At 31.4% G+C, this 27014-nt stretch overlaps 2 protein-coding genes across 2 annotated transcripts; one reads left to right on the top strand and one right to left on the bottom strand.

The window, feature by feature from the left end:
- Positions 1-1539: 1539 nt before the first annotated feature.
- Positions 1540-4465, top strand: LOC125837016 (probable CoA ligase CCL5). Its single transcript, XM_049516154.1, has 5 exons — positions 1540-2574; positions 3118-3504; positions 3731-3798; positions 3882-3984; positions 4340-4465. The coding sequence occupies exons 1-5, from the start codon at positions 1540-1542 to the stop codon at positions 4463-4465; spliced, it is 1719 nt and encodes a 572-aa protein (XP_049372111.1).
- A 4274-nt stretch (positions 4466-8739) lies between these two features.
- On the bottom strand, positions 8740-10978 carry LOC125836971 (vetispiradiene synthase 2-like). Its single transcript, XM_049516113.1, has 5 exons — positions 10862-10978; positions 10283-10559; positions 9582-10182; positions 9361-9499; positions 8740-9285 (listed from the first exon to the last, which is right to left on the bottom strand). The coding sequence occupies exons 1-5, from the start codon at positions 10976-10978 to the stop codon at positions 8740-8742; spliced, it is 1680 nt and encodes a 559-aa protein (XP_049372070.1).
- Positions 10979-27014: the final 16036 nt, after the last annotated feature.

Here is a 27014-nt window from a genome sequence, read left to right as displayed (position 1 = left end):
TAGAGACTATGGCAAAGGTTGTAGCGATTGCGGATTATCCTGAGGTTTCAAAAAAAAAAACATTTTGGTCATTTTCTCATTTTTTTTTTTTGCTTACTAATTCAATCAAAATATATGTAGAATAACAATTAAATAATTTTCAGTGAAAAAATTAATAGTAATTATTTAGTAGTGTCTTTTCATAAGTCTTTCATGTATTGCATTTATTCGTCGGGATAGATACAATAGCTATATGGATCCCTTCCGTGTCGAGCCAGAATTTTTTATAATAATTGATAAATTTTTATAATAAACCTGATAACATAACCTGGAAAATAAAATTAAAGAGTATTTTACAAATATATGTTAATTCTTGTATGTAAGTCAAGCGAGGCAACTTTTCCTTTTGTTATTAGAGAATTTTCAAAGTTTTTTGTGGAAACATATTCCCTTGTGTAGAAAAATCAAATCACTCCACAATTACAAAATGTAATTTATTCACATATATTTGAATTGATTACCTATTTTAAACATTTATCTACGTATTCATTCAAATTTTTTTATTTTTTTTTTAATTTTATGACTTTTTTTTATAAGAGATCTTTATTTTTACATATAAGAGATCTTCATTTTTACACCTAAGGAATCTGAAAAGATTATATACCTGAGAAGTCATGGCATCACAGTATATGTTTGGTAATTGGTAGGGAGAAAAAAATATTATTATTTTTTGATTGGTCTAAATATTTTGAAAAATATTTTCTCAAGAAAATAAATTTCTTAAACATAAAAAAATAAAAATTACGTCTATGAAAGAGTAAAAAAATAGGTTTCATAAATAACATTTCACACTGATTGTCTTCCTCCCTTATTTTCTCTTGTTTGAATGTGTCATAGAGAGGAATTGATATAAGAGTTTAATTTATATACAATAAAAAGAATTTGTACACTATTAATATAATTAACCGGTTTTAACATATTATTGATTATTTTTCGAAATTACTATCAGGTTTGATATAGAAAACGAATAATCTGATTAGTTAAACTTCTTTACACTGTTCATGCACAAAATAAAGATTCTTGGTATATACCTTATATTAGTATATTACATATATATACAATAACATAATGTCATGTCACTCACATTACAAAGCAATATTTTCTCCGTTTCACTTTGTTTGTTTTACTTTTTAATTTAAGCTGTTTTCAAATAACGTATCTTTTCTTTTTAGAATTTTTTTATTTTTAATTTTTAACACAATTTACGTACTTTAATTTTAAAATCACAAAATTTGATTAATTTTATTTTCTACTTTTTTTAATTTTGTATCGAATCAAAATGAGACAAATAAATATTCGATTGCTCCTAAGAATAATGACTTGGTCCCCTAGTTTTTGCCGACTAAAGCTTAGCTGACAGAGTCACATAAAAATTAAAATAAACAATTAATCGATGATTTCAATCTTTAAACATAGTGTTCAAAACCTTATTTATTTAGATTCAATATTTTGCTTAAACTAACACACACAAAAACAAAATAGACATAATTTTTCCTAAACATGTCAAGTGAAGGAGAATTAATATCCACAGGCGAAGATGAGCAATCCTCTTATCATGAACCATCGTTCGATCGAAAAAACGGCTACGATTCCGAGACGGGAATTTACCATTCAGTCCTCCAACTTAATGAACAACACAAAATGTCCAATGACTATTCTAACCTTGACACAGCCAAATTTGTATTGTCACAATTTCCATCCCCTGCACAATCAATGTCACAAATTGCACTAATTGACTCTTCTACTAACCAAAAAATAACCTACACACAACTCAACAGGTCCATTTTATCACTTGCAACGGGTTTATATCGCGCGCTAGGTGTGCGAAAAGGCGATGTAATTTTCGTGCTATCGTCAAATTCAATAATATACCCAACTATTTGTCTAGCTATACTTTCAATAGGTGCAATTTTATCCCCTGCAAATCCACTCAACACTGAATCAGAAATTCACAAACAAGTACGTCTATCGCGCGCGAAATTAGCCATTGCTGCACCTGAAGAAGTTCATAAATTAGTCCACACAGGCGTACCTACGCTCCTCACAACACGATCCAACGATGAAAATTCGATTTCAGTACAAGAGTTGATTGAAAATTGTGACCCTTTAGAGTTACCTAAACAACGTCCAATGCCTTTGGACACAGCAGCAATACTATACTCTTCAGGAACTACTGGTATTAGCAAAGGTGTCGTAATAACACATGCAAATTTTGTTGCGATTATGAAACTTCTTAAGTACTATGTTGAGGCAACGTCGTCTCAGGACGACGTTTTCCTCTGTTTTGTACCGATGTTTCATGTTTACGGTCTAGCATTTTTCGGGCTCGGGTTATTTTGTTCGGGTGTAACAACAGTTTTGATGCAAAAATTTGATTTGCAAGGTATGTTGGAAGCAATTCAGACACATAAAATTAGTCACATTCCAGCAGTTCCACCAGTGATTCTTGGACTAGTTAAGTATAATAAAGGTAGTTACTATGATTTATCATCATTGCGAAGCGTTACCTCGGGGGCCGCACCGCTAAGCAAAGAGGTATTGTTGAATTATACGATCACGTATTTAAAGTTGTTAGAGAGAATACACTTTTTACAACTAAGTTATATTTGATCACAAGAGTTGACGTTTAAGCCTAGTAATCTTTTTATGAGTCAAATATGTGGAAAAGTAGTTAATCCTAAACTTCTTGATTGCTCTGATACCAAGTTGAATTGTGTTGACTGTTTTATTTGATAGCTCAAGGTGTTAGCGAGGACATACTTTCTAGCCCTAAATTATATCATGTCTTAGCAAAGGGCAGAGATAGGGTCGCTTTGCTGAATTATTTTATTCTCGTGAATTCATGCCACTAGATAGAGTGTTTAGCAGCTTTTTGTCAAAAAACAAATCCTCAATTGGTTGACTATCTAAACTTCACCTTGTTGGTGAATTTTTTTACGATAGACTATAAGGTCACAATTGATTTTTTATGTACAAATTGTAGAGGTTGAATTCCCTTTGACATCGTCTTGTGTTTATTTTTTGCTCTATTTTGAATCTATTAAGTGAAAATTCTGATTCAACCACTGCTTTGAACAGGTAGCTGATGCGTTTCGAGAGAAGTTCCCTTGGGTGGAACTCAAGCAAGGCTATGGCCTAACCGAGACAACAGGTGCAGCAACATTTTTTGTGAACTACGAAGAGGCAAAAGCCCGTCCATCCTCGGTAGGAGTGTTGTTTCCGGGCTTCTCCGCGAAGGTAATTAATCATGAAACAGGGGAGGCGTCGCCGCCATTTAAAGAAGGTGAATTGTGGTTGAAAGGTCCAGGAATTATGAAAGAGTATTTTGGAAATGAAGAAGCAACTAGTGCAACAATCACTAAAGATGGATGGCTCAAAACTGGTGATCTTTGTTATTTTGATGACAAAGGGTATTTATACATTATTGATAGAATAAAGGAACTCATCAAACATAATGGTTATCAGGTATACCTAACACGTACATGACGTCAGAGTCAGATTCATAATTTGAAGTTTACTATATATACATATCCAGTGGATTTCTTAACAAATATACAACGTTTGGACTAAAGTTACCTCCACCCTTACACGTACCCCGTTTAGCTTAGCTAAAAGAATAGTTGACAAGTATCAAAACGTTTATACATTAAAATTTGATTTTATAAATAAACAGATATATATGTAAATACAGGTAGCTCCAGCAGAACTTGAAGCAATATTATTGAGTCACCATGAGATACTTGATGCAGCCGTTGTCCCGTGAGTCATTTTTCATTAACGGTGTAAAAAATATTTATACTGAAGATGTATAGTACTTAAACGAATAAATTATTATTATGCAGACTAGAAGATGAGGAGGCAGGACAAATACCACTGGCATATGTTGTAAGAGCAGCCAATTCTGGTCTTACACAAGACCAAGTCATTCAATTTGTTTCTAGTCAGGTTCGAGTTCAGAACTCTACCATATTTCATGATTTAATTATTTATTGATTAGATATTTTATTATTTATACCTTTTTAGTTTGAATACATATATGAGTGTGTGTTTGAACCTATTTACCTTTAAAACGATACAATTGAATTTGAACATGTGATTTAAGGACATATAGACAACATCCGCCCCTAGGGATAGATGTATCTTGGTTCGTTGCGTTCAACTAAATCCAATATTTTTACATTTAGTAAAAATATATGTGAAATTAAAATTACGAAAAATTATTAAATTTTAAAGTATAATGCATTCAATTATAAGGATTAAAGATTAAATTTAAATTTTAAAATTCGACGTTTTCGTGCAGGTAGCGCCATACAAGAAAGTAAGAAGGGTTAATTTCATCAATGCCATACCAAGATCAGCAGCAGGGAAAATTTTGAGGAAGGAATTGGTGCTTCAAAGCAATATGTCAATTTTGTCAAAATTATAAGCCGGTTTAAACACATATTTCGATTAAATGGACGCACCGATAGTGTGAAAGATATTTAAATCATTCGTGTAATTTTACATGTTGTAACAGGTCATTTGTCATTTTACGGTTATGCTACGAATAAGCCAATAGGATCTTTCACATATCAAAATGACACAACATGCTTAGTTTAGTAACATGTTAATGAAAAATGTGTCACATGTACAAGTGACATGTTCCAGCCAATCAAATGTCTCCATGCCAACTTCGATCTAATTGGTTGTAAAAAAAATTTCTTTTTCTCATCACAACTCTTTCATTCCACAATTACAAATAGGAATCTCATAATTCAGAAATGACATCAAAATTCTAATAAGAAATTAGAGAGAGCTCGTAGATTAAATAATATATAGTGTTATTTTTTATTTGTTGGTACTAATTAGGATAGATTATGAAAAATTCTCTTATTTGTATTGTATTTATGTTTTCCCCAAAACTAAATAGTACCAAATTATAAATAAGTCCAACATTCAAATCCTAGCAATACAAAAGCCATCGACTTTGCTTTCTTTGACGGCTTCACAACTCTTTGGGCTACATTTAAAGTTGTATGAAATCGGCTTAAACACACAACAAAAGGAAACATCGGCCTTTAGAAATTTGATTAGAAAGTATTGATTTCTTCTTTTGTTGGTGATTTATCATCTTTGAAACTTCGATTTGAATGATATAACTTCTCTTCTTCTATATTGTTAAGATTGAATATTGGGCTTATTTATAAGTTGGTTCTATTTATTTCTGAGAAAAACATAAATACGCTAAGAGAAATTTTCATAATCTACGCTACTTGGTACTATCCAACAAAAAATAACACTATATATTATTTTTCTTTAAAGTATTTCACTTAGAATTAAGACAACACGCCCCTCTCCTTTTTGGTGATCTATATAATATATAATAGATTTTGATATTTCTTTAATTTTTTCAGTTGAAAGTCATCGCTAAAAGGTTATACCCTTTGATGTTAGGGGGTTAGACTTGACCCCTGTCATGTCAATTTCTCTTGAAAAGCATCAAAAATTCGATATCCAATTCAAACTGTAGCAATTATAGAATTAAATTCAAAAATACAGTATTCAAATCAAAACTATTGTAATTTAAGTAAAATTTGCTTTTTTGACACTAATTATAAATATATGTTAATTATAAAAAAGATTTGAAACCTCCATCGAGATACACACCTGAAAGAAAGAATGAGGAGAGGAGCAATGTCACAAAATGAAAGGTAGATGGAAGGAATTCTTACTTCTTTAAAATGTAAGAATTCCATATGAAGACTTAAAAATGAAACTTATCTAGTTTAAATTTTGAATTCAACTCCGAGTGGAGGTAAAAAAATTTGAGGAAGGATATAGGTGCTTCAAAGCAACCTGCCAATTTCTGTTAAAATTTTAAGTTCACTTCCCATTTTAATTTGTCCTTAGAAACACATATACTAGTTATTACTTATTAGCATCAACAAAATAGACGAAGCGATAGTGTGAAAGATATTTATGCTATTAGTGTAATTTTACCTATTATAACAGGCCATTTGTCATGTTTTACAAGTTATGTTATGAAACGCCATTTATTGCCTTAAAGTGACCGAATAGCATAAAATATGCTTTCACTATCGGTACATATTAGTCAAACTCACAACTCAAACTTGTATTAGTAACTAGATAGTGTTGCTCGTGCTATGCACGGGCCCAATAATATAAATAGTATATTCTGGGGCTAATAACCAAATTTTTGAAGCGATTGTTTGCGTAGATAAAGGAATAAGTTTTTTTATCACAAACATGTACTTTCTTTGACACTATTTAAGGCATAATAAGACTACCCACATACAACATTTTTGAAATATTTTATGTTGTCAATTATCATGATTTATAGTATTTTTACGATAGATTCACTTCAAGAATCAGTGGAATTTTTTGTATTTTTTTTCAAAGCATATTTTATGTTGTCAATTATTATGATTTGTAGTATTTTTACGCAATTTTTAAATATAAAAAAATAAGACAAATAAATTAAAATGGACCCAATATATGTTATTTTTGTTGTCTCAATTTATGTGACACAAATGAAATTTGGAGAGTCATCCAAATTTTCATATTTTTTTTAAAAATGTTTGAAGTTATTAATTATTGTGATTTATTATATTTTTATGTAACTTTGAAATAATGTACATTACTGGTCACTTTGTCCTAATTTATGTGATAATGGATAAAATTACAAAATTAACCCTTTTAAAATGTCTTTCAGATATTTTAAGTTGTTAATTATTATTATTTGGTAATATTAAAATGATATGTGTTATTTTTTCTGTCCCAATATATGTGAGCCTGATAGAATTCTGAGAGTCAACCTATGTTATTATATAGCTTTTAAATATTTTAAATTGGTAATTATTGTAATTTTTAATGTTTTTTAAGTCATTTGTAAATGGTATATGTTGCTTCCTTGATTGGGACTTTTCCATTTGTGAGATATATATATATATATATATATATATATATATATATATATATATATATATATATATATATCGTGCTATGCACGGGCCCAATAATATAAATGGTATGTTTTGGGGCTAATAACCGAGTTTTTGAAGCGATTGTTTGCGTGGATAAAGGAATAAGTTTTTTTTATCACAAGCCTGTACTTTCTTTGACGCTATTTAAGGCATAATAAGACTACACACATGCAACATTTTTGAAATATTGTATGTTGTCAATTATCATGATTTATATTATTTTTACGATAGATTCACTTCAAGAATTAGTGGATTTTTTTGTATTTTTTTCAAAACATATTTTATGTTGTCAATTATCATGATTTATAGTATTTTTACGCAATTTTTAAATATATATAAAAAACAAGACAAATAAATTAAAATGGACCCAATATATGTTATTTTTGTTGTCTCAATTTATGTGACACAAATCAAAATTTGGAGAGTCATCCAAATTTTCATATATATTTTTTAAAATGTTTGAAGTTATTAATTACTGTGATTTATAATATTTTTATGTAACTTTGAAATAATGTACATTACTGGTCACTTTGTCCTAATTTATGTGATAATGGATAAAATTACAAAATTAACCCTTTTAAAATGTCTTTCAGATATTTTAAGTTGTTAATTATTATTATTTACAATACTTTTTTGGTAATATTAAAATGATATGTGTTATTTTTTCTGTCCCAATATATGTGAGTCTGATAGAATTCTGAGAGTCAACCTATTTTATTATATAGCTTTTAAATATTTTAAAGTTTTTTAAGTCATTTGTAAATGATATATGTTGCTTCCTTGATTGGGACTTTTCCATTTGAGATATATATATATATATATATATATATATATACATCTACTATATAATAAATATAATATATAATATTCAAGATTGGGAAAGTCCCAATCTTGAATATTATATATTATACTTGGGCCTAAACTCTCTTTTATAATATAGTAGAATAGAATAAAACTATTGAAAATCTTCTCCAGTATTGTCCCTTTCCCTACTCCCAATTCTTTTTTTTAAAATAAAAAAGGAAATCATAAAACTACACAATCTTATTGGATTTAAACAAAGGGAGGGATTACTAACACCTTGTTTGGATGGTTGTTACTTGTTGTTGTATTGTTAGTTTAAATACAATGTTTGTTTTGATTGTTACTTCAATTCTATTATCATATCGTTTAAATCCATCGTTATGTAACGACGAAAACACTCATTCTATGTAACGACCGATTTGGTGTGATCGCGTTGTTACCTTAATATTTTCTTCTCATTTTATCTTTATTTATTATTTAATAATCATATTTCATCTTTCATCCTATCTTTTCATAATAGATCTACCCCTTAAGCTACTTTTCTTGTAGATTTGTTACTCAAATTATGAAACGGCAGAGAACAATACAATTTATCCAAACATTGTATTCATTAAAACAATACAATATGATACAATACAATACAATACGATACAATACAACACAACACAACACAATACAATACAATACAATACAATACAATACAATACAATACAATACAACACAATACAACACAATACAATACAATACAATATGAAACAATGCGTACAATCATCCAAACAAAGTGTAAAACATACGATTTAAAATGTGAAATGATAAATGAAACAAAAGGCAAAAAAGTACTTGCAATATTATTTCTTACAAGATTCTTTAAGGAGGTCCTAAATATAGAAGTCCTCTGGCTCTCAAGAATAGTTTACATTGCAATGGAGTTCACAAGCAGAGCAATAATGTGAGGTTTTATGACTTTCTCCGGATGTGTGTATCCATCTTGATTGTGCTTGTATGTCACGTCAATGATACGAACAAGATTGAGAATACGAGTTAAAATTTCTGTAGAGACAGGACGAACTGGCCAAAGCATTCCTTCATTAGCATCCTTCCATGCTGTCTCTCCCATTTCTTGAAATTTATTCATTGCCACTTCTGTTGATACACCATAATCTCTCATGTAACACTCGATTCCCGTTGCAATTTGTCCCCTGTCTTTCTCAATCTCGTATGTTGCTATGTCATCAGTAACGCGACAGAATGTTGCATTAGCTTCAAGAATTTTAGGATTCGTTGACAACCACTCGAAATCTTGCTCTGTAGCTGACTTCATGCCTAGATATGCCGCTGTTGTGACCAAATAATAAGTGCTAGTTACTAAAGCATTGCTTAAGTACTCGGAAACAGAAGGCATATGTCCTTCAATAAACCATTTGGCCTCGACGTTATAGCTTCTCACTAGCTCTTTCATCTGTGAACACAAAACATATGAAAGTTAGAAATGGAAATATGTAATTAATTCGATATTTAGGTAACTCAAACGTACTCTTTCTTTCGCGTGATAGACAACATGAGATCTTCCATCACTAGACAATTCCTTTTCGTAATCATCAAAAAGATCAAGAAGAACTTTATAGCTGATTTTCATGTAATCAGGGAGACGATCAATTTCGTTGATATCCCATCTATATGATAACAAAGAAATTATGAATTAATTATACATAATAAAAGAGTGTAAAAATATAATGAGCAAGAGCCATCTTATACCTTTGTATGGCATCAGTGTATTTTTCAAGTTCTTTAACTGTACCATACGCATCAAAAGTGTCGTCAACAATTGAAGTAACAGCAAGAGTCTTGGTAAGAATAACGCGAGCTTGAGAATATTGAGGCTCAAAATACACCCCTAATGCCCAAAAATAACATTCAACTACTCTGTCTCTAGCATATGGAAGCGTCGTCACAAAATCCAAATCCTTCCACCACCTTGATACTTCAGCAAGTTCTTGTTTGTGAAGCATTTGGAGCAAGTTGAAATCCAATTTGGCAAATTTAAGTAACGCATCGTTCTTTGATTCCTCTTTCTCATAGATTGAGCATATGAAGAATCGAGTCTCTACTCGAGGAATGCCCTTGTGCAAAGATTGCTCAAGGGCATGTGTTACTTGCTCTTTAAGAGGAGAGTTCAAATGTGGAGTCGCGGACTCAAGATGAGTAGTGGAGAAAACAAGTGCATCTTCTAAGATATCTTCACCATGTGTCCTTACATGTGAAGCTTCGTATAAACTCAATAATCCTAAAACATCATCATCACTAGCACGCGACTCCTTGAATTTTCCATTCCCATCTTGAAATTTGCTGAAAAAATCTGTTTTTTTTTTTCAAAGGAAGAACACACGCGATTAGGCTTCATGCAAACATACAACGATTATAAACAACATCAAACGCGTACTCCATAATGGACTTACCAGGAGATATGTTGTAACCGTGTTGCCTTAGCAATCGAAATTGAAGTGCAAAAGTGGATAAATCACTATAGTCATCACCCTCAAAGTTTGCATTTTCAGTGTAAATTCGATCCAATATCTCATCGATTTCTTTCTCAAAGTGGTATGCTATGCCAAGACGTTGAACAACGTCAATCAAATTCAACGTCTCAGCCAATTTCCTTCCATTAATAGCTAACAACATACTCCTTGTTTCTTCCTTCAATGCTTCAATCTCTTGAGCATATTTTTGTGCAACCTATAAATGTGCCCAAAAAAATTAATCAAATTACATTTTCCGACATATAAACACACAATAAAGATCGAAAACATAATAGATCATCAGACGGAGCCAATTTTAGGAGTTTGGGGGTTCTAAATCAATTTGTTTGGGGCTTCACAAGTTAATAAACATAAAAATAAAAAATAAAAAATTCTAATACAAATATAGGGTCTACGAAAAAGCTAGTGGGTTCGTCCGAACTCATGAACCCCCACCTAGCTCCGCCTCTGATCATGTATATATGTAACACGAAACTATATATATATATATATACGTACATGATTGTCGATGGAGAAAGAAAGGAAACGATCGCCCCATAGACTAGGAGAGAAGTTGGCCACGGGGCGAACAATCTCTTCTTCTTCTTCTTCAATATGGTTCACAAATGCAGCCATTGCTAATAATGAGAGTTTTGTTGTTGTTGTTTTTTGCTATTTTGAGGAATAACTCAATGCAAGCTGAAAACTGATGACTTAAATGGAAGAAAAGGCACAAGTATTTATAGCCATCTTTTTCTATAACCAAACCAAACGAAATGAAAAAATAACCGTCGGTTTGGTTGGTTTTTTCGGTATGAAAGTAATAAATTTATTGAGGCTTACGCATCTTGATAGACACAGACCTAGCACATGAACAATCACCGGAAAACTAATATGGATTCAATTATCATTACTACGAACAAAGTGATTCAGTTAAGAATAAGGGTGAATATCTGATGTGAGGTATGGTAGGTAAAGACTAAAATAATGGATTTCATTAGACTTGCACTTGGGATTTAAATAGTTGGCCTAAAATTTTATTGTTGGGCGTAAGAAAATGATAAACTTAAAGAATTAAGTTAATTAAAATTTAACAACATATTTATATTTTACTTATGAATAATATATAAATAATTTTAAATTTTATATATAAAATTTCTCGGTTCGGTTTGATTACTTTTATGATTTTTTTTAGTAAAATCAAAACCAAATCAATTAGTATTGATTTTCAAAAATTTAAAAATTGAACCACACCAAATGTCAATTTTTTAAAATAGCTTGATTCGAATTACAATTCAATTTGATTTTTTAATCATAACTATGAATAACCTGATTAGAGTTGCCCTACTTTGACAATAATTAGCTAGAATCCACTAGGGCAGCACATATTTTGATTTCTTTAATTAATTAATTTCCTCCTAGTATTAATGTCTTCTATTAATTTTTTATCATTTTTTTTTTTAACTTTCTTACTTTCATTTTTTTTAAGATGATTGTGGGACAGCCCCAAAAGAATGTTACGACCAATTTGTCCATAGAGGCGGATAGCTAGAGTTTTAATTACATATTTGACAGAATTTATAGCTTAATTTGGTTTAAATTATATATTTAACACTAAGAAATCATTTTTGTTTGCAGTAAGATTTTCCTCTCTTTTTTTCAAAATAGGCGGTATGAAATATTCTCTTCCTTTTTTCTTTTCAAAAAATTTGTAGAGTATGCATATTCTTTTTTTTTTTGTTTTCCACCCGATGTCCGGAGCCCACATTGGACCTCTGACTAAATTTGGGTCGCGCTCTGCAGGGCCCATTCGAGGGTGACGCTCCCAACAAGATTTTCTCCATACCCTGAGTATGCATATTCTCTTCAAAATGTGTAGTACTTTTTAAGTGAGAAAATTGTATATAATAGCAAACTATTAATTCAAATTAAATGTTATAAATATACTTTGATTTAATTGTACCCTATAGCAAACTATTGCTATTTCGCCACTGTCCCTGGTGGAATCTCGCTCGCCACTCTCGTTTGGTGGCAGTCTCGCTCGCCTCTCTCGCTTTTATACAAACACAAATGTATAAAATGTGTTTGTGTTTGTATAAAGCGAGAGGAAATTGTATAAATACATATATTTTCGTTTCCCTCTCTCCCCTCTCCCAGATATCAATCGCCACTCTCCCAAATCTCACTCGCCACCCTCGCCTCTCTCGCTTATACAAACATAAACGAAATTTATAAATTGCACTTCTGTTTGTATAAAGTGAGAGAAAATTGTATATACACATGCAAATACATATATATTCATCCTATACACTTATAATTATACAATACAAATATTTCCCTGCCCAGTTTTCTTTTGCCTTTCTCTCTTTCTCGTTTTATACATACATAGATTATACAATTGATCGTTTGTATATGTCACGCCCCGAGCCTATACCCTGGACGTGACTGGCACTCGAAGACCATCACTGGCCCCCAAGCGAACCCTTGGCCTGGCTTTCTTAACTCAGCGGAATAACTCAATGCAATGCAAGGTTTTAAAACAACCTGACTGAAATAAAATCTGGCCACAAAGGCAACTCAAGTCTCAAAATAAAATATTTACATATATACATAGATGAGAGACTCCAAACCAACTGACTGACTGTCTATGAAGCCTCTAAAATACGGAGAGGGATGCTGGGACAGGCCCCACGACATCCTCATAAAACAAAACTTGAGAGAACAAAATAACCGAGTCCTCCGGAATGCAAAGAGGCTCACCACTGACTCTGAAGTACTCAACTGGATCAACGGCGAACCGGATGCTGGCCCTGGGTACCTGTGTCTGCATCATAATAAGATGCAGGCCAACTGGCATCAGTACATTGAATGTACGAGTATGCAAGCTGGAAAGCTAAACCACAACCAAGTTTGAAAAGAGTACAAAGGAACTCTTACCTTGGCTCTGTACAACTCATGAATAACTGAACTCAATATATAAAGCAATAAGATACATGCAATATATAAAGCTTGTGAAACAGTGTAAACAATTTAGCTTTGCTAAAGATAAAACAATAACAAACTCAACTTTACTTATATAAAAGTAATATAACTTTAGTGGGAGTCTCTTTCACCAACAATCACCACTATGAGCCCTAGTGGTGATACAATGTTTTACCTCACGTTGCCCGAGGACCATTCTATACCTTGCTATCGATATAGGAAGCTAATAATACAACGTTTTACCTCACGTTGCCTGAGGACCATCCTATATTTTGCCATCGATATAGGAAGCTAATGATACAACGTTTTACCTCACGTTGCCTGAGGACCATCCTATACCTTTGCCGTGATATAGGAAGCTAACTTTACCAAGTGGATCCACTAGCTTAACTTTACGGATTCATCTAAAAAGTATGACCCGTTAACTCCCATGTTGGCTACATGGCTCTTATGGAGAGTTGAGTTTATAGGAACTCGCGTCTTCAATTCGGTGTTCAAGACTACTCCCAAAAATACTTAGCTCATAAGTGTTTTAAACACATCTTTCTTTATTTGAGATAATTACTCAAAACTTAGCCCAAAGGCTCTCTTGGAAATCGATGTTCCTTTCTTACTCAAATGTAAAAACATTTAAAAACCTCTTTGGGAAATACATAATTCCCTAATAACTTTCGAGAAATGAACTCGACTTTATGCTCTTGACTCAACTTGAAACTCTTACTTGACTTAACTTGAAACTTGACTTAACTCTTTACTTGACTTGAAACTCTTGGGCCTTAAATAATGAAGTTAAACATTCAATAAAGACTCATGACTTAACTTTAAAACTTGCTTGACTCCCTTCTTGAACTTATAGACTCACCCCTTAACTTCACTTGACTTGGAAACTAACTTTCCTTGAATCGGAATTATGAATTCAAGGTGTTTGATCACATGATATGGATGAGTTCTTGATGTTTAGACATGCCTTGGAGTGTCGAAAATAACTATAAAACATAGGTACAATACCTAGGAACATGCATGAGAGAGTGGGGAAAGAATGGGAAAACTTGGCGCTCTGAGAGGCACGGAGCGCCAAGCCAAAAACTTCAGAGATGGCCTGCTGGCGCTCTGAGTGGCACGCCGCCCCAAGGGGGAAAGTTTAGAGTCCCTCTTGGGGCGCGCTGACAGGCGCGACGCCCCACCCTTTTTCCTCGAAAACTTGACTTTTCTCCTTAGTTTTCTCCAACTCTAAACCTTCTACACCTCAAAGTTTCCATCCCCAAACACTTAAAACTATAAACCTCTCAATATAACATAGATTCAACTCATAAACACCACCGGAAACACACACCAAACCAACAAGAACTACAACACAAGACAACTACAACTTCAACAATTCCAACCAACAACAAAACCAATCTTTTCTCAAATCATAAAAATGAGCTTGGTGTATGGGGGAAAGGATCAACCCACACAAAGAACTCACATACCTAATAGGGATCAACCCACACAAAGAACTCACATACCTAATAGGGATCACCCCCAACGATATCCACGACGAAAACTTGCTTCTTCTTCTTCTTCTTTCTCTCCTCTTCTTTTCTTCTTCACTCTCAAACCCTTACTTTCACTCCTTAAACATGAGGAAAACTGATCACAAATAAGTCTTACACCTTAATATATATCCAAAGACAAGGCTAGGGAAAAGACCAAAATACCCTTACAATTTTCCGGACCGATTTCCTGCCAACTGCCCAACTTTCAAAGGGCATAACTCGCTCATACGAACTCGGAAACGAGTAAACTTTATGGCGTTGGAAAGATCATTCCACGTACTTTGCAAACATAACTGGAACAATACCTATATCATTATGAGCTAGGAGTTATAACTGTTCAAAGTTGGCCAAAAACTCATTATTTTCCATACTTAGCCAAATTTTTCAGATTTGAATTTATTTTTTTTCACATTTTTCCAAAAATGGCTATTTCCAATTTCAAGTTTTTTCAAAGTTATTTCAAATTGTCGGATGTTACAGTATACAACTGCTTCTGTTTGTATAAAGCAAGAGAAAAATGTATATACACATGCAAATATATATATATATATATATATATATATATATATATTTGTCCTATACATTTATAATTATACAATACAAATATTTCTCTGCCCAGTTTTCTTTTGCCGTTCTCTTTTTCTCGTTTTATACATACACAGATCATGCAATTGATCTTTTGTATACAACTGCTTTCTTTTGTATATGTATAGCGAATTATACAACTGCCTTCTTTGTATATGTATAGTGAATTATACAACTGTTTTTTTTTGTATATGTATATCGAATTATACATATATATGTTTGCTATGGAGCGCAATTATGCAAATTTTGCTATAGCATACAAATATGAATTTTGTGTTTGCTATATGTGAAAGTTGCTCTTTTTAAGTTAGGTCAAATCAACTATTTTAAAGTTGGGTCAAATCAACTATTTATTATAGTTTAGTGTAATACAAATACAGTGTAATATCAACTCACGGATCTCTTTTTAATTTTTAATTTACAATATACTAATTTTTTTTTTTACTTTTTAACTCATTTGAATGGTCAATTTATTATTATACAATTTATAGTGTAGTCTAATACAAACAATATATTTAAATGCAACATGACAGATTAAATGCATATCAACATGTATTTAAAAAGATCTATTATTATATTAATAACAAGACCGTAAATTACATTCATCTTAAAAACATAAACAATATATTTAAAATCGAGTAGGGAATTGTGCCTTTGTGTGACCCATTTCCTTGCAAACACTACATTTTCTAGTCATGCGAGCAGGAGCTATATCCATATCATTCTTAAGTCGGCTTCTTACTTGCACACCAGATGTCTGCATAAATTCAGTATTTGCAATTAAATAAAATGGAATTGGATGCCGATACACTTCATCACCCACAGGGTAAATGTCTCAATGTATGTTTGTTTGTAATATTTTGTACCGTAAAATTTGCTTACATATGACTTTGGCTTGATTCCACTATGTCCACAAAATTTACTGGCATGTGAGCATGATATATGATAGTTTCTCCATTTTCAACAAGAACATGTCTTACCCTTTGCAGTAACCTTGTGGACATCTCCACCTTTACCATCATGAGCAAAAGTAAGAATTTCAAATACTCTATCACCAATATTGTAAGGCATTATACTATTTGAGTTGTGTTGTTGTTTTTTGCTCTTTTAAGGAATAAAATAATGTTACTCTTAATGCAAGCTAAAATCTAATGACTTAAATGGAAGAAAAGGCACAAGTATTTATAGTCATCTTTTTCTATAACTGTCACGAACTCAAAATGAGTCGTGAATGGCACCTACACTTAACCTCCTAAGTGGGCGAACCAAGAAATCCAAACCCCAACATATATCAATAACTCAACTACGAATAACAACAACAATAATGTGGAAACTCAAAACTTATTAAAGTAACCAATCAAATAAACCTCTAAAGTCTAACACTTATTATCCCCAAAATTTGAAAGTCATCACATCAAGGACATCTAGTTTTCAAATACTAAGTTCAAGAGTATTAAAGACACCAAAATAAATGAATAAAATAATTTATGTCTGAAAACTAAGGACACCATGCCATGACCAAGAGAATCCAACACGAGCTGGAATGAATAGATCACCCTGGAACTTGATGTGCTAGACACTGGCTAGAGCTGAGGGCGAGTCAAAGTCATTGATACACTCGTTGCACTCCACAAAAAGAAAACAAAGATAAACACAAGTAGGGCTCAGTACAGGGTAACATGTACTGAGTAGATATCATCGGCCAACCCAAAATAGAAACTAATATGTAATAAATAATAGTATAAAATCAACTATGACACTTAGCAGATGGCAAGCAACAAACACATGAACCAGTGTCAACAATACTAAAGTAAGTACATAATCAGTCAACAATATCAAGATCACACATGAGGACTCATGCCTCCAAACCAAACTAATTTGGGAATTGCATTCTTTGAGATTGAGTACATTAAGTTAATTCAATATTTTTTTCCTTTAATGTTACTGTGTCGGAACGTGACACTCCGATCCAATTATACCATGTCGGAACATAACACTCCGATCCAATAATATCGTGTCGGAACGTGACACTCCGATCCAATTATATTGTGTCAAAACGTGACACTCCGATCTAATAATATCGTGTCGGAACTTGACAGTCCGATCCAATAATATCATTTATTATCACCACGTTTCAATTCATTAACAATATTTCATCAATACTTCTTTATTCAAGGCATCACTTCGATAGAGAGGGTTCAAGATTATAAATTTCACGGTCTCAGGATTTCAGGCCAATCGCAAACCACACAACCAAGCTACACAATCACACAATCAAGTACATAGAAAACTTCACAATATCATCCAATGCATATCAATCATTATTAAGAGTCTATCTATCAAATAGAATAAACCATAATCTACCTCCACCGAAGAACCAAAGTCAAGCAGGCTACTTCTCCAATACTTTTCCTTTCCTCAATGCCTCCGAACCTTTCCAATCTATCAAGTATATATGCATAATTTGTAAGTTAACGAGTCTATAAACATGTCACGACCTGAGCCTACACCCTGGACGTGGCTGGCACTCGAGAATCATTATTGGTCCCCAAGTGAACCCTCATCCTCGCTGACTACAAGCGGAAAACTGATTCAAGCATACAAAGCTTAAAAACTTAATAAAATCAATAACTCAAATACAAAGCTTTAACTCAAAAGAAAACTCTGAATAAAAATAAGATATTCAGCTCGCCATAAAATAGGCAACTTAAGTCTTTAAAACATTTAATAAAATAAATGAATAATACAGACTTCTCAACTATACTGACTATCTATGAAGCCTCTAACTGATAAAGATAGAAGTCGGGACAAGACCCACGACATCCTGACTAAACTGAAAAGTAAATGAAATCCTCCAGAAATAATGAGCTCACCATAGCTAACTCGAACTCCCGGATGTGTCAACGAATCTCCTGTTCATGATCCTGAATACATGTGTCTGCATCATGAGAAGATGCAGGCCAAATGGCTCAGTACGTGGAATGTACGAGCATGTAAGAGGAATTCTAAAGCATAAACATAAGCTTGAAACTTAATAAAAAGGAAACATACTTTCCTCTTCTCAAACTTACTCAACTCAAGGAATACTCAAGGATATTCAAAACTACTCAAACTTATTCAACTCAGAAGTATTCAAGGATAAGATACTCGACTTCAAAGATATGATACTCGACTCAAAGATATGATACTCGACTTGAAATACTCAACTCATGAATACTTAACTGAATTCATTTCATTATAAAGCAGTTTAAAACAAGTGCAATATAAAGAAAAGGAAAATTGTTTAAAACATGATGTTAACTCATAATCATAATATCATAAAAGACATATCATGCTCCCTCTCAAAGTCTACTTGTGCAATGCATGAATGAAGTCACATGCCCCCATTTATACTAAGCAGAACCCCTTAAGGAACCATGCAAATACTGTTGTGGGAGTTTCTCTAACCGACAACCATCACTATGAGCCTAAGTGGTGATACAGCGTCACCACAACACATTGTATCTATAGCTACGAAATCTAAGCTATGAAAGTAAAAAGTGTAGCAATAACCTAGTAATAGCCACAAAATTTTGAACTTCATAGCTATCTACAAATTCGTAAAATTTCTTAGCCACAAAATTTTTATAACAAAGCTAATTCTTTATTTTTGCTACAATTGCTAATGATTGTGGCAAAAATTGGATGAATAGCTACAATTTTATTGCTATAATAAACTTTTTGTAGCTAATCATAAATTTTTGACACGTTATATAAATTATTATAGCAATAGTAATATTTTAGCTACCATAAACTATTTGAAATAAAATATTGTAGCTAAATAAATATTTTTTCTTCAAATTCTAAAATTTGTGGCAATAATTAAATGATATAGCCACGTATTTTCTGCTATCATAAAATTGTGTAGCTAATTATTCATTTTTGCCACGAGTTGAAACTTATTGTAGTAATAATAATCCTTTAGACACAATAAAATATTTGAAACAAAATATAGTAGCTAAGTAAATAATTTTGCTTCAAGTTATAAAATATTTGTAGGAATTGTTAAATAATGTAGCCACGGATTATTTGCTGTGATAAAATTTCATAGTTAATTATTAAATTTTGTAACGTGTTGAAATTTATTGTAGTAATACTAACCTTTTAGTTATAAAGAGATTGTTTAAAACAAAATGTTGTAGCTAAATAAATATTTGTGCTTTGAGTACTAAAACATTATATTGTAGAAATATAGTTGGCTGAAAACCTATATTTATTTATCATGATGAATTAAATAGCCATAAATTTATTATTGTGATTAATTTCATAGCTAATACTTTTTTTACCACGAGTTGGAATGTGTTATAATGATATTGATCTATTCTAGAGGTGTTAATTGTTTGAATTGATTTACTTTTATAGACCTACTTGTAAATTTCAAATATACTTTTAATAAATACATACTTATATCTAATTAATTTTGATTAAATAATTTCACCATAATAATATGTTTACTGATCTAGTGTTATTGGAGGTGTTAATTGTTCGACTCAAGTCTACTATACAATATAGTTTACAAATCTTAAATACGACTTAAATTAATAAATAAGTCGTTATATTTACTTCAATTAACTAATTAGATCAAATTCTAGCAAACTTCTACGAGTCTAATTCAAACTTCATCCTGACTAAATATATTTATAAATATTATTTTGATTCATACCTGATTTATTGAGACAATTATCTTTAATTATTAATTTTATATAATTAGAGGTGTTCATCATTTGACTCAATTACTTATATATAGTTTAAATAAATAAATACATTATTATATAATTAGTGTATAAAAATAAAAGAACCAATTAATTTTTAAAAAAAATACAAAAAAGAAGAAGAAGGCAATCTTCAAAAATTATTGATTTGTATAATTACTTGCAGCCTCAAATTTACCAATCTTGTATTTTATATATTATGAAACATATTATTTTTAATATTAATTTCACCTTTTTAAATGTATAATCAATTTTAAGAAAAATTAAGAGTCATAAATATATTTATATATTTAATTATTTTGGTATTTTATTACTATTTTAAAATAAGTGTTTAAGATATATATTTTTTATATAAGCACTTATTATTATTTTTAAAAAGTATTTATGCAATTTTTAATAATTGTAGAGATATTATGTATATGACCTTTATTATTCTTAATAAGTAATTATATTAATTTTGTATATAAAAAAAAATTGATTTTTCGTAAGTACTCATATATATAGAGAGAGAGAAAAAAATATATTGCAATTGTTATTGTACATCTACTGTCGATAAATTTGTAATAATAATTTTAACGAAAAAGGGTCAAAAATATTTCTAAATTATGTAAAATTGATTTAAAATGTCGATAATTGATATTTTTGTCTAAAAATACCCCTAGCGTCAATGGTATGACCCAACAATGTCCCTATCGCTAATAATTTGATCTAAAAGTGTCTCTATTATTACCTAATGGGTCAAATAAAAAATAAAATGTTTCTTTTCTTTTTAAACACAATTTATTTTCTAATAAATATATTACTTTTAAAGAATCCTATATTTTTAAATCACTTTAAATAATAATTAAGTAGGAAATGATCTTTTCTCCTTCTTAATCTCATTTTATCAATTAAAATATTTCAACTACATATATCTTTTTAACTAAGTATATAGGTCATATACATAAGAACATAGTAACCTCATTAGTAAAATTCATTTCGATAATGATAAAAGAAAATCTAATAAAAATGGAGATTATTTTTATTTCTTAATCTTTTAGAATTGAAGTAGGATAAATATTTCCTAATGAAAAATTATTATTATTTGGAAAATAATGTGTTTAAAAAAATAAAATAATATATTTATATGAAAAAGAACATTATTGACCAATTAAGTAATAATAGAGAAATTTGTGGATCAAACTATAAACGACGAGGACATTTTTAGACCAAATTAATAAATGAGGACATTTTTATTCAATTTTTTATAGTTCAAGAACACTATTTTCCGTAATTTTAATAACAAAAACACTTTATAGCTACACAACCATAAAATAATGATGAGTTAATAATTGCATCAGTACTAAATTTAAAATGTATATTTGATTAAAATGAAATTTGTAGCTAATTTTTGTGATAACACATGCAAAAGATTTTGAGACGGAATTTCCGTCAGTAACATTATTATTCATATTAATTTTTTATAATTTTTTTATATTATGTCATACTAAGTATTGAAAGAAAATTAAATTATAAGGATTTAAAACTCTTCCATATTTAGATTCAAACCCAAAATTCCCCCCCAAAATGAAAAATTGTAAAAGTCAAAATTCCCCCCAATTTTTTTTAAGCCTAATTAGAATATTAATAACCTACTCCCTTTTCACTATCGCCTCCCCTCACTGTTCATTTACCTTACTTTCTTGCTCAACTTAAAAATTTTATGTAATATTTTTTTAATTTATACTTATTTTGGAATTTTAATAAATTGTGTCTTATGAATGAATTTTCAGATTTCAAAGTTTGATCAATGGAGTTTCAAGGAGCCATAATTTGCTGACTACAACAACAAAGTGTTGTGATTATATTGGGATGAAGATCCTTTTAAGAAGTTTAAAAAGTTTGTAGGTTTGTTTACTTTTACTGTTGCTTTGCATTTTTCCTTGATTTTATCTATTAAAATTGTAGTAAAAGAATTATCTAGACATATTTGTTTCTCCTTAGAATATAAATTCTATATATATATATATATATATAGTTGGTTCTTATTCTTGGTGCTAAAATCCGTTTTTATTATTTACAGGTATGTTAATGAAATTAAAGCATATCAATGACAAATCAAGATGATGTTGATCAAATTAAGGCGCAATTGAAGACCGTGGAAGAAGTGATAAGGAAAGACTATGATGCTTTAGATTCAACAAGATGATCTCTTAAAAGAATTGTATATTGTAGCTATTTTCAAAATTGTAATACACAATTATTGATAACTTGAGAAATATTTTGAAATAGATTTGTATCTACATTATGCAACTCTTGTGACTAAAAAAGCTTGCAAAAATTCTTAAATAGTAATGAAATTATAGAATGCGTGTGTGTATAAATATATATCACATAATAAGAGCAGATCTATAAATTTTCACTTTCCGTAGCAAGTGAATTTTTCGCTATAATTCAATATATTTCATGGCTAAAGATATGAATTGTTAGCTACAATACAAAAATTTCTATGGCAAATACTTTATGTCATAGCCATGAATTTTATTATTCGTAACTATACACGAGTATTATTGCTACGAGACTAAGCTATAGAAATAGCTATAAAATTTAAGTTTACATGGCAAACAAACTAAATATTTTGCTACAGTGGAATACCTTTGTGGCAACATTGATGTAGATAGTTACAAATATTGTATGTTGTGGCAAAAAAATAAAATTACTTGCTATAAATATATTTTTTGTGGCAATTTTTTTTACCAGCATAACTACAACACAAAAAATCTGTAGCAATAGATGTTTGTTCTTAGCCATGGACCATGTAAAGTTTGTAGCTAACTTTTAGCCACGCTACATCTTGTCACGAATACTACGGAAAATAATATCATAGCTAAAGTGTGTAGCCACGAAAAATTTCATATTTAGCTATGGTGAATTTTGTAGCAATATATGCTTTTTTTTGTAGTGCGTCTTGCCCACGCTGCCAGAACTGTCATATACTTTGCCGTCATATAGAACGCTTAACTTAGTGGATCCACTAGCTTAACTTATGTGATCATCTAAAAAGTATGACCCATTAATACCCATGATGGCTACATGGTTTTTAGAGACTTGAGTTAATATGAACTCGCATCCCCATATCGGTGCTCAATACTACTCCCAAAAATATACTTAGCTCATATGTTTTAAAAAAAAAACAAACTTCTTTTTTTGGTTTGAGATAATTACTCAAAACTTAGCTTAAAAGCTCTCTTGGAATCGATGTTCCCTTTCTTGCTCAAAACTCTTTTGGAAATCTCAGTTTTCTCTCATCTTAAATGTGAAAGCATTTACTCTTGGAAATACTTAGTTCCCATATATCATTTTAAAGAAAATGAACTTTACTCTTACTCTTTACTCAACTTCAAAGCTTAAGTCTTAAAACAAAGTTTAAACTCAATACTTGGAACTCAAGAACTTCAATGGTAATACTCGTTGCAAGAATACTCAACTCAAAGGGTTCATGCGAAATTATGAGCATGAACTACTCAACTCAATGACTCAAAGATACTTCTCATCTCAAGACTGTTTGACTTATAAGGTTCATGCGGAATTATGGGCATGAACGATTCAACTCAAAGACTTCATGGGTAACATGTAATAGTCCCATGATTAGAACTATAATCTCAAATGGGTTAGAAACTCAATACTTAAGACTTGGGACATGAAGATATTACTCCTCTCATATATACTCAACTTCTGGAGTTCATGCGAAATTTATGGGCATGAACGACTTGACTTGTAGGTCTACATAACATTTTGGAGCTCATATATACAACTCTTCTCTTTCTCTTACTTACTTCCTCAAAACTTAACTCAAATCTATAATGGATCTCAAAGGATTCACAATTGAACTCTAGTTTTAACTCTCACTTGAATGTGAATTATGAATTCAAGAGTTATGGTTCATGCTATGAAAGATCTCAATAACAATATAGCTATTCAATAATTAGGAATAGAACTTTTAAAAGGAACATGAATTCAGGAACTCAAAATCAACTTATCTCAAGAACACTCAAATCTAGGGAAAGTATCCTAGATTACTCTTTTACTGATATGAAAGTAGATGTAGGGCGTGAGGACGAACTAGTCCAACAGTATGATAGCCTTACATACTAGAAGAACAAGATTCTTGAAGATTCTTGAAGAATCTTTAAGAATCTTGAAGAATAACTTGATTAGAAGCCTTGAAATCCTAGCTTGAAGGTAAACAATAAAGAAAACCTTTCTTGAGATTCTTGAATTAGTTTCTTGAAATCTCTATGGCCAAGAATTATGATTTTCATTAGTGAAGATGAAAATCTGATTGTTTTGACCCTTTTATTAGTCAAGAAATTCTTTTATGGTTTTCTTGAAGGTAAAAAGACAAAAACGACTCTTTTTAATATTTTTCCGTCGGCTAATTCGTAACAGCACTGTATAGGTTACTAAAATAGTCATAACTTTTTACTCAGAAATTGGATTGACGCGAAATTGGTGGCGTTGGAAAGTAGATTCAAATACCTTTAATTGGATAGGTTATCGCTCACGTAACTCTTTATATTCTAAGAGATATGGTCGTTTGAAGTTGACCCAAGTAGAATCTTACATCAAAACTTAATCAAACTTCAAGAGCACATATCAAGAACTCATCAAGAACTTAAATCTTTAAATTTCAAGAACGAAAGTACGCTGAATAAATCACGATTGGCATGTGGGTAAAAGAACCCAACACTATGGAAGCTTACATACCTCTTAGGGATGGCGAAAATCCGCAACTAAACTCAAGAACGTCGACGAACGCCTTCATCCTTTCCTCTTTTCTCCTCTTCTCTCTTCTTTTCTCTTCTTGAACTCTCAACTAAATGTCACGAACCAAATTGAGTCATGAGTGGCACCCACACTTAACCTCCTAGGTGGGCGGACCAAGGAATCTAAACCCCAACATATACCAATAATTCAACTACGAATAACAACAATAACGCGGAAGCTCCAAAATTTATTAAAGTAACCAATCAAATAAACATCTAAAGTCTATTACATATTATCCCCAAAATCTGAAAGTCATCACATCAAGGACATCTAATCTCTAAATACTAAGTCTAAGAGTATCAAAGACACCGAAATAAATGAAATAAAGTAATTTGTGTCCGAAAACTATGGATATCAGGTCATGACCGAGAGAATCCAACACAAGCTCGAATGAATAGCTCACCCTTGAACCTGATATGCTGAGACTGGCTAGAGCTGAGGGCGAGTCAAAGTTGTTGGTACACTCGCTGCACTTCATAAAAGGAAAACAAAGAAAAATACAAGTAGGGCTCAGTACGGGGCAACATGTAATAAGTAGGTATCATCGGTCAACCCAAAGTAGAAACTAATATACAATGAATAATAGTATAAAGTCAACTATAGCACTTAGCATGTGATAAGAAACAACAACATGAACAAGTGACAATTGAAGCAAGTACGTAATCAATCACAATATCAAGCACACACACGAGGACTCATGCCTCCACATCACACTCGTTTGGGAAATGCGTTCATTGAGATTGAGTACATTAAGTTAATTCAATATCGTTTTCCTTTAATGTTACCGTGTAGGAACGTGACACTCCGATCCAATTATACCGTGTCGGAACGTGACACTCCGATCCAATAATATCGTGTCGAAACGTGACACTCCGATCCAAAAATATCGTGTCGGAACGTGACACTCCGATCCAAAAATACTGTGTCGGAACGTGACACTCCGATCCAAAAATATCGTGTCGTAACGTGACACTCCGATCCAATAATATTATTAATTTATCATTTATTATCACCACTTTTCAATTCATTAATAATATTACATCAAGCTTTCTTTATTCAAGGCATCACTTCGATAGAGAGGTTTTCAGATTATAAATCTCACGGTCTCAGGATTTTAGACCAATCACAGACCATGCACACAACCAAGCCACACAATCACACAATCAAGTACATAGAGAACTTCACAGTATCATTCAATGCATATCAATCGCTATTAAGAGTTTATCTATTAAATAGAATAAATCATAACCTACCTCCACCGAAGAACCGAAATCAAGCAAGCTACCTCTCCAATGCTTATCCTGTCCTCAATGTCTCCGAACCTTTCCCATCTATCAAGTATATATTCATAATTTGTAAGTTAACGAGTCTACAAACACTCATATTAATATGTCTAGTCTAGACCCGAAAACTCACCTAATATTTAATTACCTATCTCAATATGTTAAACTTAAATCCTAACAAGATACTAAAATTACGTACAGTCTCCAGGCCTTTACTTTCGTGTAACTCTATTCAATCTATATAATATAAATATATAAATGTAATAACTTAGTTCACTGCAAAGCATTAATTAGTCATTAAGAGGTCATACAATAATTCCCAACTTAACCCACGTGAATGCCTAACAAGTTTTCAACCCAATTCTTTAATAAAATTACAATAACCAAAAACAGCCAGACCTATATTATCTAATCACTGAACAATCCGTGTAATCTCAATTCTTCTCAAATCAACAAATACTAACAATTTCCTACACCTTATATTATTTTATAATCATTAGGTTTCAACTCTTGGCCAATAACTATGCCCTAAATGTCCATTATCATTTGTTAACAATAAATTAAGAGGAATCCTATTCGGCCCTCATATCTGCAACAAATGGTACTTAAATTCGTTCTGAACCGTCGTATAACAACAATAAAATTAATATGAACAAGATTTGGGGTATTTGGACGAAAACTCTTACCCGTAGGACTTGCAACCGCCACGTCCAATTTTTCTTTTTTC

Source organism: Solanum verrucosum, unplaced genomic scaffold (genome assembly GCF_900185275.1).
Source record: "Solanum verrucosum unplaced genomic scaffold, falcon-dt-bn FXZP01000165.1, whole genome shotgun sequence".
Lineage (NCBI taxonomy): Eukaryota > Viridiplantae > Streptophyta > Magnoliopsida > Solanales > Solanaceae > Solanum > Solanum verrucosum.
Note: the sequence above shows the minus strand (reverse complement) of the source record. Positions and strands in the feature narration are given on the sequence as shown.

Excerpts from the sequence above, each read along its gene's own strand:
- LOC125837016 (XM_049516154.1), top strand. The coding sequence starts at position 1,540 with ATGTCAAGTGAAGGAGAATTAATATCCACAGGCGAAGATGAGCAATCC. Across the intron at positions 3,505-3,730 it reads TCAAACATAATGGTTATCAG|GTAGCTCCAGCAGAACTTGA; the intron begins GTATACCTAACA and ends ATGTAAATACAG. Across the intron at positions 3,985-4,339 it reads TTCAATTTGTTTCTAGTCAG|GTAGCGCCATACAAGAAAGT; the intron begins GTTCGAGTTCAG and ends GTTTTCGTGCAG.
- LOC125836971 (XM_049516113.1), bottom strand. The coding sequence starts at position 10,978 with ATGGCTGCATTTGTGAACCATATTGAAGAAGAAGAAGAAGAGATTGTT. Across the intron at positions 10,183-10,282 it reads CGGTTACAACATATCTCCTG|ATTTTTTCAGCAAATTTCAA; the intron begins GTAAGTCCATTA and ends AAAAAAAAACAG. Across the intron at positions 9,286-9,360 it reads TCTATCACGCGAAAGAAAGA|ATGAAAGAGCTAGTGAGAAG; the intron begins GTACGTTTGAGT and ends TTGTGTTCACAG.